The 15,582-nt window shown below is 44.3% G+C and overlaps 1 protein-coding gene across 1 annotated transcript; it reads right to left on the bottom strand.

Moving 5' to 3' along the window:
* Positions 1-181: 181 nt before the first annotated feature.
* LOC124649949 (pentatricopeptide repeat-containing protein MRL1, chloroplastic-like) lies at positions 182-9,946 on the bottom strand. The gene is made up of 19 exons (XM_047189516.1): positions 9,535-9,946; positions 8,559-9,240; positions 8,219-8,441; positions 7,741-7,804; positions 7,524-7,668; positions 7,313-7,428; positions 7,087-7,215; positions 6,747-6,938; positions 6,484-6,648; positions 6,248-6,388; positions 5,161-5,260; positions 4,547-4,655; positions 4,373-4,464; positions 4,115-4,205; positions 2,451-2,682; positions 2,276-2,368; positions 1,619-1,667; positions 987-1,080; positions 182-758 (listed from the first exon to the last, which is right to left on the bottom strand). Exons 1-19 carry the CDS (start codon positions 9,844-9,846, stop codon positions 401-403), a joined length of 3,387 nt encoding a protein of 1,128 aa, XP_047045472.1. The 5' UTR covers positions 9,847-9,946; the 3' UTR covers positions 182-400.
* Positions 9,947-15,582: the final 5,636 nt, after the last annotated feature.

Consider the following 15,582-nt stretch of genomic DNA (forward strand, 5'->3'; position numbering starts at 1 on the left):
CGGGCCCAATCTAGATCTGGTCGAACTCTAGGTCTTTTTTGTTTAGTCGATCCGTCTCTGTCTTCATTTTATTTCATCTTTTGTTTGCTTGGGCATGTGTTTGCTGCTGCTCTGGCATTATCTTTCGTTCCGAGACTCGTGATTGTATCATTTGGTTGCTATATATAGCGGAATAAAATCATGTTTCGAGAGAGTAATACCATTAGATATTAGTGGAAACGTTTCACAAACTTGTATATGCGACTATGATACAAAATTGAAGTCATCAACTCAGAGATTTGTCAGACAGAATGAGGGCACGTAAAAGAAAAAAAAGAAAGCTTCATATTCTAGACCCTGCAATCCATTTGGGCAAACCTGCTGCACAAAACTGTCCGCTGTCTTGGTGTTTCTTTTCCGTCTAACAACGTTTCCACATATTCTGACAACCTATTATTTTTGTCCAACTAGTATCTGAGATCTGCTGGTGCTGTACAGTAATTGCCTTCTTCGTATGCAAAAGGTGGGTCACAGAAAAGGTAAAACCTGTGTTATAGAGAAAGGCTTCTGATATCGCGCTGCTGATCGGAAATCCCTTTGCTAACCGCGAGGGTAGTGGAAGCAACTCAGCTGGAGCTCCTGTGGAGGGTGTGCTTGTGAATTTCGGATTAAACCACCTTCTTAGTGTGAGGCCATTGATCCTCATCCTCCCGTGGGACTCCTCGCCTTGATATTTAATTCCTAATCTCCTCAGCAGGGAGCCAACTGCTTGACCAACTCTGTATATAACAATCCAAATAAGTATTTTCATGATTATTGGATAATTGTAAAGGCATAAAAGAGAATATGTATTTGACTCAGTGGATTAAGACTACTACATTAGATGTTAGCAGAAGAAAAAAAATTCAAGAAAATGTACTCGTCAGAGCTCATACTAACTTCCACATTATTAAATGAAAATTTCTGAATATATAGGACAAGTATTCAGAAATAAATGTAATCTTCACCTTCCAGCAAGTTTAAGTGTTTTCTCTCTTTCATCAAGATCAACTTGTTTCTTTTCTGTGGGCAACAGAATTGTAACATTCGGTAATCTTGCACCTACAAGGTATAAAATATAATTAGAACTAAAGGAATAAGATGTGAATTATACAATATTTTTCTATTTTTTCTTATATTTGCACAGGGAAATCACGCAATTATTTGGTTGTAATTCGTAGATTACTCCTAGAACCTGATGATCCACACAAGTTTATCCATAAGTTAGAATTTCATTATAATTCCCTAGAAAGATCTGATTCAACGGAAATGCTCTAATCCAGAACAACTGGAACCCAACAAGAGAACAAAGCACTGGCTTGGTGGCTTGAGCTCAATCCGTCCCTCTTTGGTCAACATTTTTTAATTGGAACCCGGAAAAAAGCTTGGAACAAGTTGGACTATGTCGGAAAAAAATCTTGTAGCTTAGCAATAATATTGTGTAAAACAGTTTCAGATTCTACATATCTGCTTTGGCCAGTTTAACAAGAAAAATATTAGAAATATAATATGTATTTATAATTCTTCAAACAGTTACACAACAACTTTATTGTAAACAAAGTAAAATATTTCACGCGTAAAAGGTTAATTTCTTATTCACCTGCAGCTAGTCGATGCTTCATTGACTTCAATGTTGCTAGAAGAGAAACCTGAAAAAATTAAAGTATAAGTATGTAAGGTATTAATTAGAATATATAGGTATATATTCTTGTTTATCATCCATCTACGTTTGGTCTGTAGTTGCATTAAGAAAAAATGTTTTTTTTCTTGAAAAACTGTGCATCAAAACACACCGAAGTTACTTGGACAGAAATGAACTTTGAAGTCGATCTCCAAATCATCAGCAAAAAAGAAGAGCAAACAAGCAACAGGTTTGCATAAGTATCTCAAATGTAGAAATTCGATCATTATTCCCCTCCTAAAATCTTTTTTTGCATAATGAAAACGAATGACAGGAAAGTGCCATGTAGTCCAAAGGTCATCTTTGCAGTAACTACAAGGCCCAATATCTACAAGTGAACCAAATGACCATCTCATATCTAAAACATATGATGCTATAAAATCATTAGATCTAATGTCAGCATGTGCATCGACTGGGCAGGGCAGCAGTAGGGTTCAACATGAATAACGGAGAAGATAACAAACATGGAACCGATTTAACTGAAAAAACTGTTCTATGATACAGTGAAGCACACCAGTGAGGTGAACACACATTTTATCTAACAAAAATATTAAAGGGGCAATAAGCAAAGAAAACCTCGGCTGTGTAGATCTTTGAACTTCTTGCATCAATGAAAATTTGAGTATGTTTGGTGGAAGTACTTGCAACTGCTCCTAACAAAGAAGCTTCCTGTGACAAGAAGAAATGCTGCATTAATACCTACAGAGTACTGAAATGGAACCATGGTTTAATTAAAAAATAGCATCTCTACCTCCAGTATTGAAAAAGCCCGAATATCATATTCACCAAATCCTTCCAACAGTGAATTTGTATTGGGGTGATGTGGCATATCACAACTTATTCCCATGTTATCAATGAAAGTACTTTTCAATGAACTGTCATGAGGAAACCTCAAACATCCTAGCACTTGAGATAAAACATCACTTGAGGGTAACAGACCGACTGTGATTGCGTGACGGAAGACCATAATTGCTGAGGAGGTCCTACAAAAAGACAAGCAAATATAAGCTTCTGACAAAGAAAACTACAGGACTCATTATAGATATAATGCAAGTATATGATGATTAGTATTAGAATCGAATGATAACTCAATTTCATAGTCTAGTGAGAACCGTTATGCTCCCAAGTCACCCCCCTCCACTCCTCCAGGCGACCAGGGGAGCGATCCCAGATCACCGACGCCCCCTCCCTACCCCTCCTCGCTACTCCCGGAGGTGGCCGCGGCAAAGCCGCATGTTTCGGCCGTCGCAGCCCTCCATGGAGATCTCGAGTGGAGGTGGCAAGAGGTGCTGCACGGGGTGGACGACGGCGGGCCAAAGGCGGCGACGGATCGATGGCTGTGCCTTTTGCTGGGTGGGTCGACGGATCAGGGCCATGTGCCCACAGCCTCCACTCCGGAAAAAATAGTCTAACGACAGTCCATATCAGAACACAGCTCCACCGGGTAGCACGATGCCTCACTTCTCTCCCATAGCGAGCGCGCACACACACCTAACCCAGCAGTAGAGATGCTATCTCCCTGATATTACCCGGCGTTCCTCTGCAGCATCCCTGAAGTGGAGCCGAAGCCCGATGGTGGTAGTACGAGGAAGACAATACTGATAAAGATTAGGGGTAAACTATGTCGTTAAGGACCGTGAAAAAGGTAGGTGGTCAATTTATTCAAAATTTGAACATGACTAAAAAATAATCAAAGGTTTACCATGTACTTGTATTCACATTTCAGAAATGACATAGTCTTTTAGTAGTGGATTATTATGGTAAAGCTTGCATCTAAAGATCTGAATGTGTTGCTAAGTTGCAATTTTACGATTCATTTGTATGGGTTTGGGTTTGGACCTATTGTAGTTTGATACTTTCATACCCCAATCCACTTGTGCATGACCCCTGCATTAGTCGGCTGCCGTAGAGGATGTTAGCTCTTTGTGACCACCACTGCCGGGAAGGATAAACCACTGGAAATGAAAATGACATTGTGAAGAAGCCATCCCCAAACCTTGTGCTCATGGTGAGCACAATCTGAAAACACGAACGACTAGGTGGTTTGTCGCTGTTTCTGGTGACATCTGCCAATAGGTTTGAACGAAAAAAAGATTGTCACTATTGGGATGGGTTGGGGACCATGTGGTCGCTATTGGGGAGGTAAGCGGAGGAGATGGTCACCAGTAGGCCGGCGGATGAGGGAGCAGATGGACCAACGGTGGTGGAGTTAGGGGAGGAAATGGTCAACGGAGGGGCAAAGGTGTCCTTTGGTTTGTCAAACAATGTAACATATAGTAATACAGAAACTTCCAAATAGTTTATCCTCCTTATATGGAATTTAGCTTAAGTGGTAACCAAACTTTTCTATCTATTAACAAGAAGCTTGGCATACATGTGTATTTGAATTTATAGAGCGTCCAGCAAGGAGTGTACCATTTATTGTCAATCTGTGGCTTCCCTTGGTTGAATCTAACAATGATGTTGCCAAGTGAAAGATCATTGGAAAACATTTGTAGACACAAACCTGCAGAAAAAAGATAATTCCTTAGGAACGATTGACACCAAAAGGAAAAGCAGTACACAAATATAAAATAACTGCTGGGGGCAGAAGACATAAGGAAAAGGAAAAACAGGTAAGTTCGGCAAAAAAAAATCTAGCTTATCCATGCAGCACCGAGCAAGAAAACTTACCAGTAAGACAACCAACAATGGTGGGATTGAGGTCAATACCATCTCTTTTTAATTGTTCAAATAGATCAAGACCTAGTTGTGCTTCACCATTTCTGCAGGTCAACTGTTAGTATCTGAAGAATATCACGAGATTAGTTTGAAGCGTCCTGTTCTTGCTAGATCAGATTGCATTACCTTTCGCAAGCCACACATAAGACAGAATAGGTTATCTCATTTGGACGGACACCAAATTCCTTTATCTCGTTAAGGACCTCAGCAGACTTCAAAACTTGATCACCATCACCTTCAATTTTATTGTGTGGTTAATTAAAGCATGAAATCATTGTTCCTTCCACGTTGAAAGGAGAGATACAAAATAAAAATGTTAGGAGCAAAATATGTGTGTTTCAAGTATAAGATATTGCATGAAGGCCCTATACTTCTAGTATAATACTACATCAGGTCCTCTAATTTGAAAATTAACTTAGAAGGTCTGTAAAATCACTGTGAAGTGCCACTTGGATCCTTAAACATGCAAACTGAATCTTATAATACAGTGTGATTTAGCTAAAATTATGACATACGGCTTCATAAAGTTGGCATGTAACAGTTTAGGCACACCACAAAAATAAGGTAGTCTACGTGACAGTTGACCTGTTTGAGACCCTGCCAACTATGCATCCAAGTTTAGTGATATAGGTAGCAAGCTGCTATATGTATAGGGTCATGTAATGCAATTTTATCTTTAAGGAAATAATAGGTAGCAAGTGAATAAATATTTTGCATTTTCCCTCTAAGAATACACATACAAAGGGCAGTGATCAAAGCATTCATCATGGGAACTGTTGGAATTAATTTGATCGCCTTAATCTCCTCAAATAGTTGCAGCGCCTTTTTCCAGTCTTTGGCCTGATATAGCGGCAATCAAATCACGATGAGTGAAAACAAATGTGATAGTATAATGGATTAAAATCAAAACTACATGAATGCAAGCAAAATACATAGAAAAGTAATTATGTACTCACACAAGTAAAAAATGAATGGCTATCTAACTGGGGTAACCCCAGTAAGTCTTACGGTGATGATGCGGCTGTACCAATGAGAATCATCTTATAGAAAGAGCACGTGCATGCAGGAAAAATCTGCCACCTCATAATGACATCATTATATTAATTGCTGAATCTAAATTTAAAATTATTTATTTTCTAATATTTTAATCCAATTAGCGAACAGTGTTCATGGCTGTGTTCGCCTCGGCGAAGGCTTCAAAACTAGATCTCATGTTCCTATATTTTGACGGATTTTTTTTCGTCACACCAGTTGTTAGATTTATATACTGTGGTTGCCAGATTAACAACGAACATAGCGAACAATTAGAACGATAATAGTGCATAGTTCCTATATGATTATATGTGTTTTTAGACATTGCAATGTAATGCAGAGATAGAGAGTGGGTATTCAAGTGTTGAACAACAACTAAGAGATGATATCATCGGCCTTTCAATGTTATAATCTGGTAACTAAGTAGGGTATGATCTGGCAAGTGGTAGCAATTCAGCAAGTGGGATATAAAGGTTCAAAACATTCCAACATGTGATTTAATTTTGAAAATGTCCCAGTGACTAAAAAAAGGTGAACACGGAACCTCAAACGTGCATACGGTTTGAGAGGTAAAAGTTGTTTCTGTTTAAAATTGAGGGAATCATGGACGACATTATCATTTTCTTATATGAGAGAGGTGGTATGGGAACTTGAAAGAACTACATGATATTTGCATCATGCATGAATGTGTAAGAGAAAGAGAGAGCGCCGCATGGGAAAGCCAATATGTGGCTACGTTCCCCAGTTCGGTCCAAAATTGGGTGCTTTTCATCAAACAGTTACCACGGAACTTACATTGCAGCAAGCGCCCATGCAGGAACTGTATGCCATGATTCCAACATGAAATCCCTTTGCTCTGACATCTTTGATTATTTCGAAAGCAGCATCAGCCCTCCTAGCATGTCCAGCTACATCAACTAGAGCACTCAGAAACATCTGTAGTAGATGGCATTAAGCAGGGAGAAAAGTCAAATAAGCTAGAGGAGGAAGAACATTATGAATCCATTAATGTTTCCACTATGAAATAACACCTCATCAGGTTGAACTCCGATCTTGTTCATATCTTCATAGATCTTCAGTGCAAACCCTAAATCTCCAGTCAAGCTACAGCTTCTGAGTGCAATTGTGTAAACTTCTGGGGTACCTTTTATACTGTACTCCTGAAGCATTTTGTAAACCTCACGAGCTCGATCAGCCTAGAAAAACAAAAGATTCATGCGACTTGATTTTCAATACTGGAACCATATTTTCAGCTTTGCATTTCTGAAAAGATTTTGGTCTGTAAAATAACCACCTGGCCAGCCTGAATACATGTCTTCATGAGTGCTCCAACTGTGACATGATCAGGAAGAATTGGCTTGCCTCCTTTCGATTCTGAGGCTTCTGCTGTCATTTCTGATAAAACATCAAATGCTCGAGCAACAGCTCCAGATTCACCGCATGCACTGATCAAAGCATTGAAGACAACTCGATCTGGCTTCACCTTCTACTGCAAGTATGACCCAGTAAGTTCATAAAGCATGAAGATACTTGCAGAGGCTTTTTAAAGTGAACAATTACTCCAGGAACATTTACAGCACAAGTGAAAGTAAGCACATATGTAACACAAAAATTCATCAGACAGAACAATTCACCTTTGAACTCATGATCCCATAGGCACCAAACGCTTTTGCCACTTGTCCAGCTTTAGCACAGCCATCAATTAGTGCGCCATATGTGTTAACATTCGGTTCTATTCCAGCACTTACCATCTCATGGAAGACCTAAAATATAAGGACAGCATAAGGGATATAACATGTGGTACATTCTGTTATCAAGTTTTAAATGGAGCTCCTACGTGAGAATTTGTTATTTGGTTACCTCAAACATCGCATCAACTTTTCCACACTTTGCACAAGTTGATATCAGTGTCGTGTAAAGTTTACAATCAGGTTTTAGCCCAGCCTCCTTTAGGAGCACCATAACCTGGAGGGCTCCTGTAAAGATAAAACCATTTTGTCATACTCCATTCTCATCTTAAACTCGAGCACATCTGACGATGAAAGCTAAGATTTCAAGCTAGAGTAGTTACCTTCAAAATCTTGTGAATTAGCACAAACGGATAAAAGCATATTGAAGGTGCTCATTTTCGGATTTTCAATTAATCTGCAGAAGCGAACAGCTTCCATAACAGCCCTTTGCTTCTTACAGGCACTCAAAAAGCTGGCATGATGGATCTAAATGTAGATGTAAATGAGAAATTTGAGGAAGGCATTACAAGAGCAAAATTATAATAGGTAATTAATCACCTTCTTCATATCAAGCAATCCCTTCTGTTCCATGCTTTCCAACAAATCCACACAGTCCTTCAACCTGACAATACCAAATGCATGTATCAACTGAAAATTAAATAGATACAAAGATTGCATTTGCAATGAATATTAAATACATTAACTTTTTATTTTTCTTTCTTTCTCCTTGTTTTGGTCCCTTTTTTCTGTTGGGTTCCATATCTAGCCTACCCCAACTTGCTTGGGAAAAAGGCTTTGATGTTGTTGTTGTTGGTTGTTGTTGTTGTTGTTGTTGTTGTTGATGATGATGATGATTGCATTTGCAATGAATATTAAATACACTAACTTAAAGACTGTTCTGGCAATATAAGTTACAACCTCATGTTTTAGATTTTAAATCTGGATGTATCTGGAGTCTAGATACATCCAGATTTAGAAAAATCTAAGACATCTATTTATGGACGGAGAGAGTATAATTATCAATTAAATAATATACCTTCCATTCATTAACGAACTCTTGTATCTCCTTGTATAATCTGATGTATCCACTGTGCCGTTTAATCCAAGTGTGTTTGCTGGAATGAAGTTATCTAGATTCTCCTTGCTCAGTAGATCGGTAATACTCCAGCCAATAGTTTTTGCATCATCATGATCTTTCACTGCTTTCTGATGTTTACTTGCAGGACCTTCCCTTAAGCATGCAACTGGAACAAATTTCCCTGAATATGGAGTATGCTTAAGGAAAGGGAAGAAATCATGCAAGGGATGGTATGAAATACTAAGTAAATTATATCAGCAGAAGTACGTAGAAGAATGCATAAATTCCAAAGATAAACCTGGTGCCAACTGAGAGCCTCGTACATATGAATCTGAAAAATCAAATGCTTTTCTTGGTTTGTACAAATTTCCAATGCCGGTCTGGGGAACAAAACCGAGAGCGTATTCCTCTTTTTGCTTGAAGGATGAAAGAGATGTGAAATCAATATTTTCCTCATCATCACTCTGATGGCATTGAAGTAAATTCGCATTCTCACTGTCTGTTTGGCTGTGAGTAGGACCTTTGCCCTTTCGAGCATGTTTTTGTCGTTCTGAAAGGGACAAAAATTGGTGCGAGAGTCCACCTTGCCAGCCAATTCTGTTAGAGATATACTTGCTTCTATGTTGTCCTGGTGGACCGAACTGTGGTGCGGCAAGAACATTCATGAAGTTTTCTGTAGAATCTGTTGTTTCTTCTGATGTTGAGCAACTAACTTCTTCTGGCCCAGATACATCAACTAATTTGTGTAACATTGTCCCTGGAGTAATAACGGGAACAGCCTCTGTCGTCTTATTTACAGTATACACAGGCGAGATACCAGCCCGGCAATCCGCTTCCTGAGTAGTCCTTTCTCCAGAAACAGATAGCTCGGAAAAGCTATTTTCCTGAGTTGCACAACGTGCATGGTTACTATCATATTCCGACTGTGGTGTTGTTCCATGGGCCTTATCTACAATGCTTTTGTCCTGTGTATGTAAAACCTGCCAAATTTTGAAGATGACTACAAGTTAGAAAAAAAAAACCCGGCAGATATAATAAATCACATTTCATTCGTCAAATTAAAACTATCAGTCATGTGGTAGTTTACATGTCGACGAATGAACACAATTTCGTTTTACTTGTGAGAAACGGATACCGGAAGGGATTAGGCATTCAGTAATTTTATAGACTACGCTGATTCGAGAACTGTGATGAGGATAGTCTTGCCAACTGTAAAGGTTACCAATGACTCTTCTATCCCTAAGTTCTCAATCAATACATAGTTAGTTACTCGCCTGAAATTCCCTATGCCTTGCGCCGCGCCACCTGAGCCAAACCAGCTGCAAGGCGGCGAGGAGAGCGGCCGTGGCGACCACCGAGCCACCCAGCACGTCTACCGCGGCGGCCGAAGAGCCGCTGAGAGAGCATCCTAACGGGCGGCGGGCACGGTACCCCAGCTCAAGCCTCCGGCGAAGCGGAGGCCGCAGCAGGAGCCCTCCACCGCCACCGCGGCAGTGCCGGCGGGCGGAAGGGTGGAGACAGAGGAGGCGGGGGGAGGAGGTGAGGAGGCTGAGGGCTTGGGGCATGGAGGAGGTGGAGACCTCCATGCGGGAGCAGCTAGCAGTGGGGAATGGAGGGGTTTAGGATCGAGGATGATGAGGATTGAGGAGTTTTATCCGGAGCTCCGCGTCTGTGGTGTGGAGGAGGTTGGTTTGCGCGCCAGATTTGGTCGGATTTTCTTCCGGTTTAACCATGCCGTTGGCTTAGTGACAAGTAATCCCTACTCTGTGATAGTAGTACTACCAATTTTGCCCCGTGTCCCTTTCAAGACCCATAATTTTGCATATGCCACTCAAAAACATGTAGAGCATATGCAGTAGACGAGAAAAATATTCCACTTTCTTGGTTTCTGGTGAAATGGTGTCGACAGGTATTACCATGTGTTGCTACCAAACAATACTACCAGAGGGAGAATAATATTTAAACTAAGAAAACCATTTTTGGCAATTATTTTAAACCAGAGGGAGAATATGAGTTTCCATAAATACTCCATGAGCACGAGAGTATCTCAGGGTGCTGAGCAAGGAAATTAGACCATGTTAAGGCATTAAGGAAATAAACAACAATCCACTCCGATCCATAATAAGTTTTAGGTTTTAGTTCAATTTAGTCTAAATTAAACTAAAACCTAACACATATTATGGATCAGAGTGGGTAGTTTTTTCGTGTTAGCAGCTCAATTGTTAAATTCATTGATGATTAGGAAAAAAAAAGAGTTAGTTCAATTTGCAAGGGAAAACTATATACTCCCTACAAATGATGTCTCTAGGCTTACAACACGTACCCACGCAAGACAATGACTCGCCTTAGAGCATGTCTAACAGCTCCGTATTTCGCTGCCCCGTATAACACTCGCATTTCGCTCCGTATCGAAAAACTGCTAACGGAAGAGCCATTCCGTCTAGCAGACCCCGTATTTCGCCCCGTATTTTCAAAAAAAAAAACCTCGGGAAGTTCATCTTCATTGATCATACTAGGATCATACATACATTCCGATCATACTACGGATCATACTACATCTATCCTACATCTACTCGTCAAGGATGACGTAGGGGATGAAGGCGATGGAGGCCGCCTCCTCCTGTGCCTCCCGCGCCTCCCGCACCTCGAACTCCCGGACGGCGGCGATGGCCGCCGCCTCCTCCTATGCCTCCGCCCGAGCTTTCTCGGCGGCATCCGCCTCGGATTCGGCCACCGCACGCCGGAAGGCCGCCTCCTCCTCTGCCGCCTCCTCTTCCTCCTCGCCGCCTCCGCTTCCTCCGCCGTTGGTGCTGCCGATGGTCGCCGCCCATGCCGCCTTGGACGCGCGGTCGCGCTCGCCACTCGGCGAGCCACTTCTCGAAGGCTCCGCCGCTCATCGGCTTGAGCGGCGGGTCTTGCCGGCACCACCGCCCACCGGCGGCGTACTCCCGGAGCGAATCCGGCACGTACAGCCAGCGCCGGCGTACCGGGCACGCCGCACGGCGGCTCCCGGCGGCGGATCTCTTGCACTTGAGCCGCCACGCCTCCTCCACGGTGTCCGGCGAGCGGGATCGCTTCGATCCGCTCGCCGGCGAGGCAGTACTGCGGCGGCGGGAGTCCATGCCGGAGATGGGGTGGAATGCGGTGCGGGGGAGCGAGTAATTTCTCGCCGGAGAAGGATGGAGGAGGCGGCGGCGCACGGCGGAGCTAGGGTTGTGAGTGAGGGGTTAACCCCTCACTCGCACCTGCGCCCAGTATAAGTAGGGGGCGACGGGGCCGATTTCCTGGGCCCCGTATTCCGCCGAAACGGGCCGGCCCGAATACGGGGCCTGCTAGACGGCCCAAATCGCGCCTGCCCCGTATCCCGTCGGAATTTTACGGGGTGGGCGGGTTATACGGGGCCTGTTAGACATGCTCTTAGAGCATCTCTAGCAGAACCGTAAACACGTGAACTGAAAATTCGAAGTTCAGTTCACCGAACTCGTGTTTACGGGTCGGAAAATCGTTGACACAAAGCAGAACCCGTAAAACACGAACTGAAAAAGTGCATTTCAAATATCGCGGGGAAATTGGTGGATAATCATATATATAGACAGATTTGATGCTCCGATTGAGCATCATAAGTTACATAATTCGATAAGAAAACTTAAATTACTTAGTAGACCTAACTGCCCTAATTAGTTTCAACCAAAATGTGGCCAAATTGGCCTCTGCGCACGGCGGTGCCGGTGGTGGCGGAGCATCGAGGCGGACGACAGCATCGACGCTGGTGAGGAGCTTCACTCCTCGGCGTCAAGCTCGACTATCTCGAGCTTGACGCGGTGGGCGCGCTCCTCCCGACGCGCCGCCTCGTACTCGCGCACTTGGCGGACAGCGTTCGCCTCCTCCCGGCGGAAGCGAGCGCGGGCCTCCGCCGCCGAGATCGCCGCCACCTGCGCGACCACGGTGTCCTCCTCGTCGGAGCCGTGGACGTAGTCGCCCACGGAGAACATAGGCTCCCGCGGGGGGACGAGCTCCTCCTCGTCGGAGCTGTCGTAGACGGGGGGGGGGGCACGGCGGGCGACTCGAGCCGCCTGACGATGAGCCCTTGCCGCCGTTGGTGTACCTCGCCAGCTTCCCTGGGGGCGTGAGCCCCCAGTTCGTCCACCGGCGGCCGCTGCGCTTGCGCGCGCCCTCCGACCGTTTCCACTTTCGGCGTTCCACGTTGGTGCGGAACACGGGCGAGGCGGCGAGTCACCGCCGCCCAATCCCGCGCCCTGCTGAGCCACCACGGGAGGCCATCGCGCCGCGGAGGAGGGGGAGTGGTGGCTGATGCGAGCGGGATTGCTCGCCGGAGCAGAAGCAGACGGCGATGGAGGGAGTGGAAGCGACGGAGGGGAGTAGGTTTTGAAACCGAACTCCCCTCCGCGGCCCCATTTAGTACGGGGCGGCCGCCGAGTTTCTCAGGCCCCCGAACTTGTTTTACGGGCTAGGCCGCGAGTTCAGGCTCCGTTCTGGCCCAGTTTCAGCCTGCACCCGTATTTCCGCCGGACTTTTTGGTTTCTGCCAGTTTTACGGTTACTGTTAGAGATGCTCTTAGCCAGCCTCCATGCAAGGGTGGCTAGGAGTCGCTGCATAGTGCCTCAAGACCGCGGCACAACTGATACATGTATCTCAAAAGTCCCTCAGTCCATGATGGTATGTGTGGACATACAACCCATCCATAGCTCACAGAAGTAATCAGCAAGTGGACGACATGAACCAACCAGATCCAAGGGAATGATCGACAAGGTAATGTCAGCACCAGTGCACATTTGCCTCAAGAGGCCCACACTCTGAGTAGTGTTGGGATACGTTGCATAGAAAACAAAAAATTTCCTACCGCGAGAACGCAAACCAAGCCAAGAAGCAATCTAGAAGATGGGAGCAACGAGGAGAAGATCGAGACTCACCCTTGAAGATTTCCAAAGCCTACAAGATGAGGCTCTTGTTGCTGCGGTAGACGATCACTTGCCGCTTGCAAAAGCGCGTAGAAGATCTTGATCACGGTGCCACGATCGGGCAGCACCTCCGTACTCGGTCACACGTTCGGTGTTGATGAAGACGACGTCCTTCTCCCCGTTCCAGCGGGCAGCGGAACTAGTAGCTCCTCCTTGAATCCGGCAGCACGACGGCGTGGTGGCGGTGGCGATGGAGAACTCCGGCGGAGCTTCGCTAAGTGTTGCGGGAGAGGTGGAGGAGATGGGGCGGCTAGGGTTTGGAGAGGGGGAGGTGGCCGGCCACTATGAGGGGTGCGGCCACAATGGCTTTGGTGTGGCCGGCCCCCTCCCCTTGCTCCTCATTATATAGGTGGAACACCCAAGAGTTGGTCTACAAGTCTTCGAATAAGACCCCAAACCAAAACCTTCCATATGACATGAAACCTACCCAAGGTGGGATTCCCACTTGAGGTGGGACTCCCACCTTTCCTTGGGGGGGGGGGGGGGGGGCCGGCCACCTTAGGTGGAGTCCACCTGGGACTCCACCCCCTAGGGTTGGCCGGCCATGGTGGTGGAGTCCCTCCGGGACTCCGCCTTCCAAAGTGATTTCTTTCGGACTTTTCTAGAACCTTCCATAAATGCACCGGATCATTTCCAAACTTGGAATATGACTTCCTATATATGAATCTTATTCTCCGGACCATTCCGGAACTCCTCGTGATGTCCGGGATCCCATCCGAGACTTCGAACAATACTTCGAACTCCATTCCATATTCAAGTTCTACTATTACAACATCAAACCTTAAGTGTGTCACCCTACGGTTCGTGAACTATGTGGACATGGGTGAGAACTCTCTCCGACCAATAACCAATAGCGAGATCTGGAGATCCATAATGGCTCCCACATATTCAACGATGACTTAGTGATCGAATGAACCATTCACATACGATACCAATTCCCTTTGTCACGCGATATTTTACTTGTCCGAGGTTTGATCATCGGTATCACTCTATACCTTGTTCAACCTCGTCTCCTGACAAGTACTCTTTACTCGTACCGTGGTATGTGGTCTCTTATGAACTTATTCATATGCTTGCAAGACATTAGACGACATTTCACCGAGAGGGCCCAGAGTATATCTATCCGTCATCGGGATGGACAAATCCCACTTGTTGATCCATATGCCTCAACTCATACTTTCCGGATACTTAATCCCACCTTTATAACCACCCTTTTACGCAGTGGCGTTTGATGTAATCAAAGTACCTTTCCGGTATAAGTGATTTACATGATCTCATGGTCGAAAGGACTAGGTAACTATGTATCGAAAGCTTATAGCAAATAACTTAATGACGTGATCTTATGCTACGCTTAATTGGGTGTGTCCTATTACATCATTCATATAATGATATAACCTTGTTATTAATAACATCCAATGTTCATGATTATGAAACTAATCATCTATTAATCAACAAGCTAGTTAAGAGGCTTACTAGGGACTCTTTGTTGTTTACATATCACACATGTACCAATGTTTCGGTTAATACAATTATAGCATGGTATATAAACATTTATCATAAACATAAAGATATATAATAACCACTTTTATTATTGCCTCTTGGGCATATCTCCAACGAGTCTCCCACTTGCACTAGAGTCAATAATCTAGATTACATTGTAAGGTACCTAACACCCATGGCATTCGGGTGTTGGTCATGCTTTGCCCTAGGGAGAGCTTTAGTCAACGGATCCGCTACATTCGGATCGATGTGTACTTTGCAAATCTTTACTTCTCCATCTTCGATGTACTCGCGAATCGAATGATAACGCAGCTTGATATGCTTCAGCCTCTTGTGTGACCTTGGTTCTTGTGCATTGGCGATGGCACCCATGTTGTCACAATAGATGACTAGTGGGTCCAATGCACTAGGAACCACATCGAGCTCTACAATGAACCTCTTCATCCATACCGCTTCTGATGAAGCCTCTGAAGCCGCTATGTACTCCGATTCTCGTTGAAGATTTCGCCACCGTGCACCGCTTCGAGCTTGCCCAGCTCATCGCAACACCATTCAATATAAACACGTACCCAGATTGTGACTTAGAGTCATCAGGATCAGTGTTCCAACTTGCATCGGTGTAACTGGTTACAACGAGTTCTTGGTCACCTCCATAACAAAGAAACATATCCTTAGTTCTTTTCAAGTACTTCAGGATATTCTTGACCGTTGTCCAGTGTTCCATTCCTGGATCACTTTGATATCTACTAGTCAAACTAACAGCATGTGCTATATCCGGTCTAGTACATAGCATGGCATACATGATAGAGCCTACTCGCCGAGGCATAGGGGATCCGACTCATC

This window comes from Lolium rigidum, chromosome 4, assembly GCF_022539505.1.
Source record: "Lolium rigidum isolate FL_2022 chromosome 4, APGP_CSIRO_Lrig_0.1, whole genome shotgun sequence".
Classification (NCBI taxonomy): Eukaryota; Viridiplantae; Streptophyta; class Magnoliopsida; order Poales; family Poaceae; genus Lolium; species Lolium rigidum.

Coding starts and splice junctions, on each gene's coding strand:
- LOC124649949 (XM_047189516.1), bottom strand. CDS start 9,846: ATGGAGGTCTCCACCTCCTCCATGCCCCAAGCCCTCAGCCTCCTCACC. Junction 4,656..5,160: donor TGCTTTGATCACTGCCCTTT/GTATGTGTATTC, acceptor ATAAAATTGAAG/GTGATGGTGATCAAGTTTTG. Junction 4,465..4,546: donor TTATGTGTGGCTTGCGAAAG/GTAATGCAATCT, acceptor GTTGACCTGCAG/AAATGGTGAAGCACAACTAG.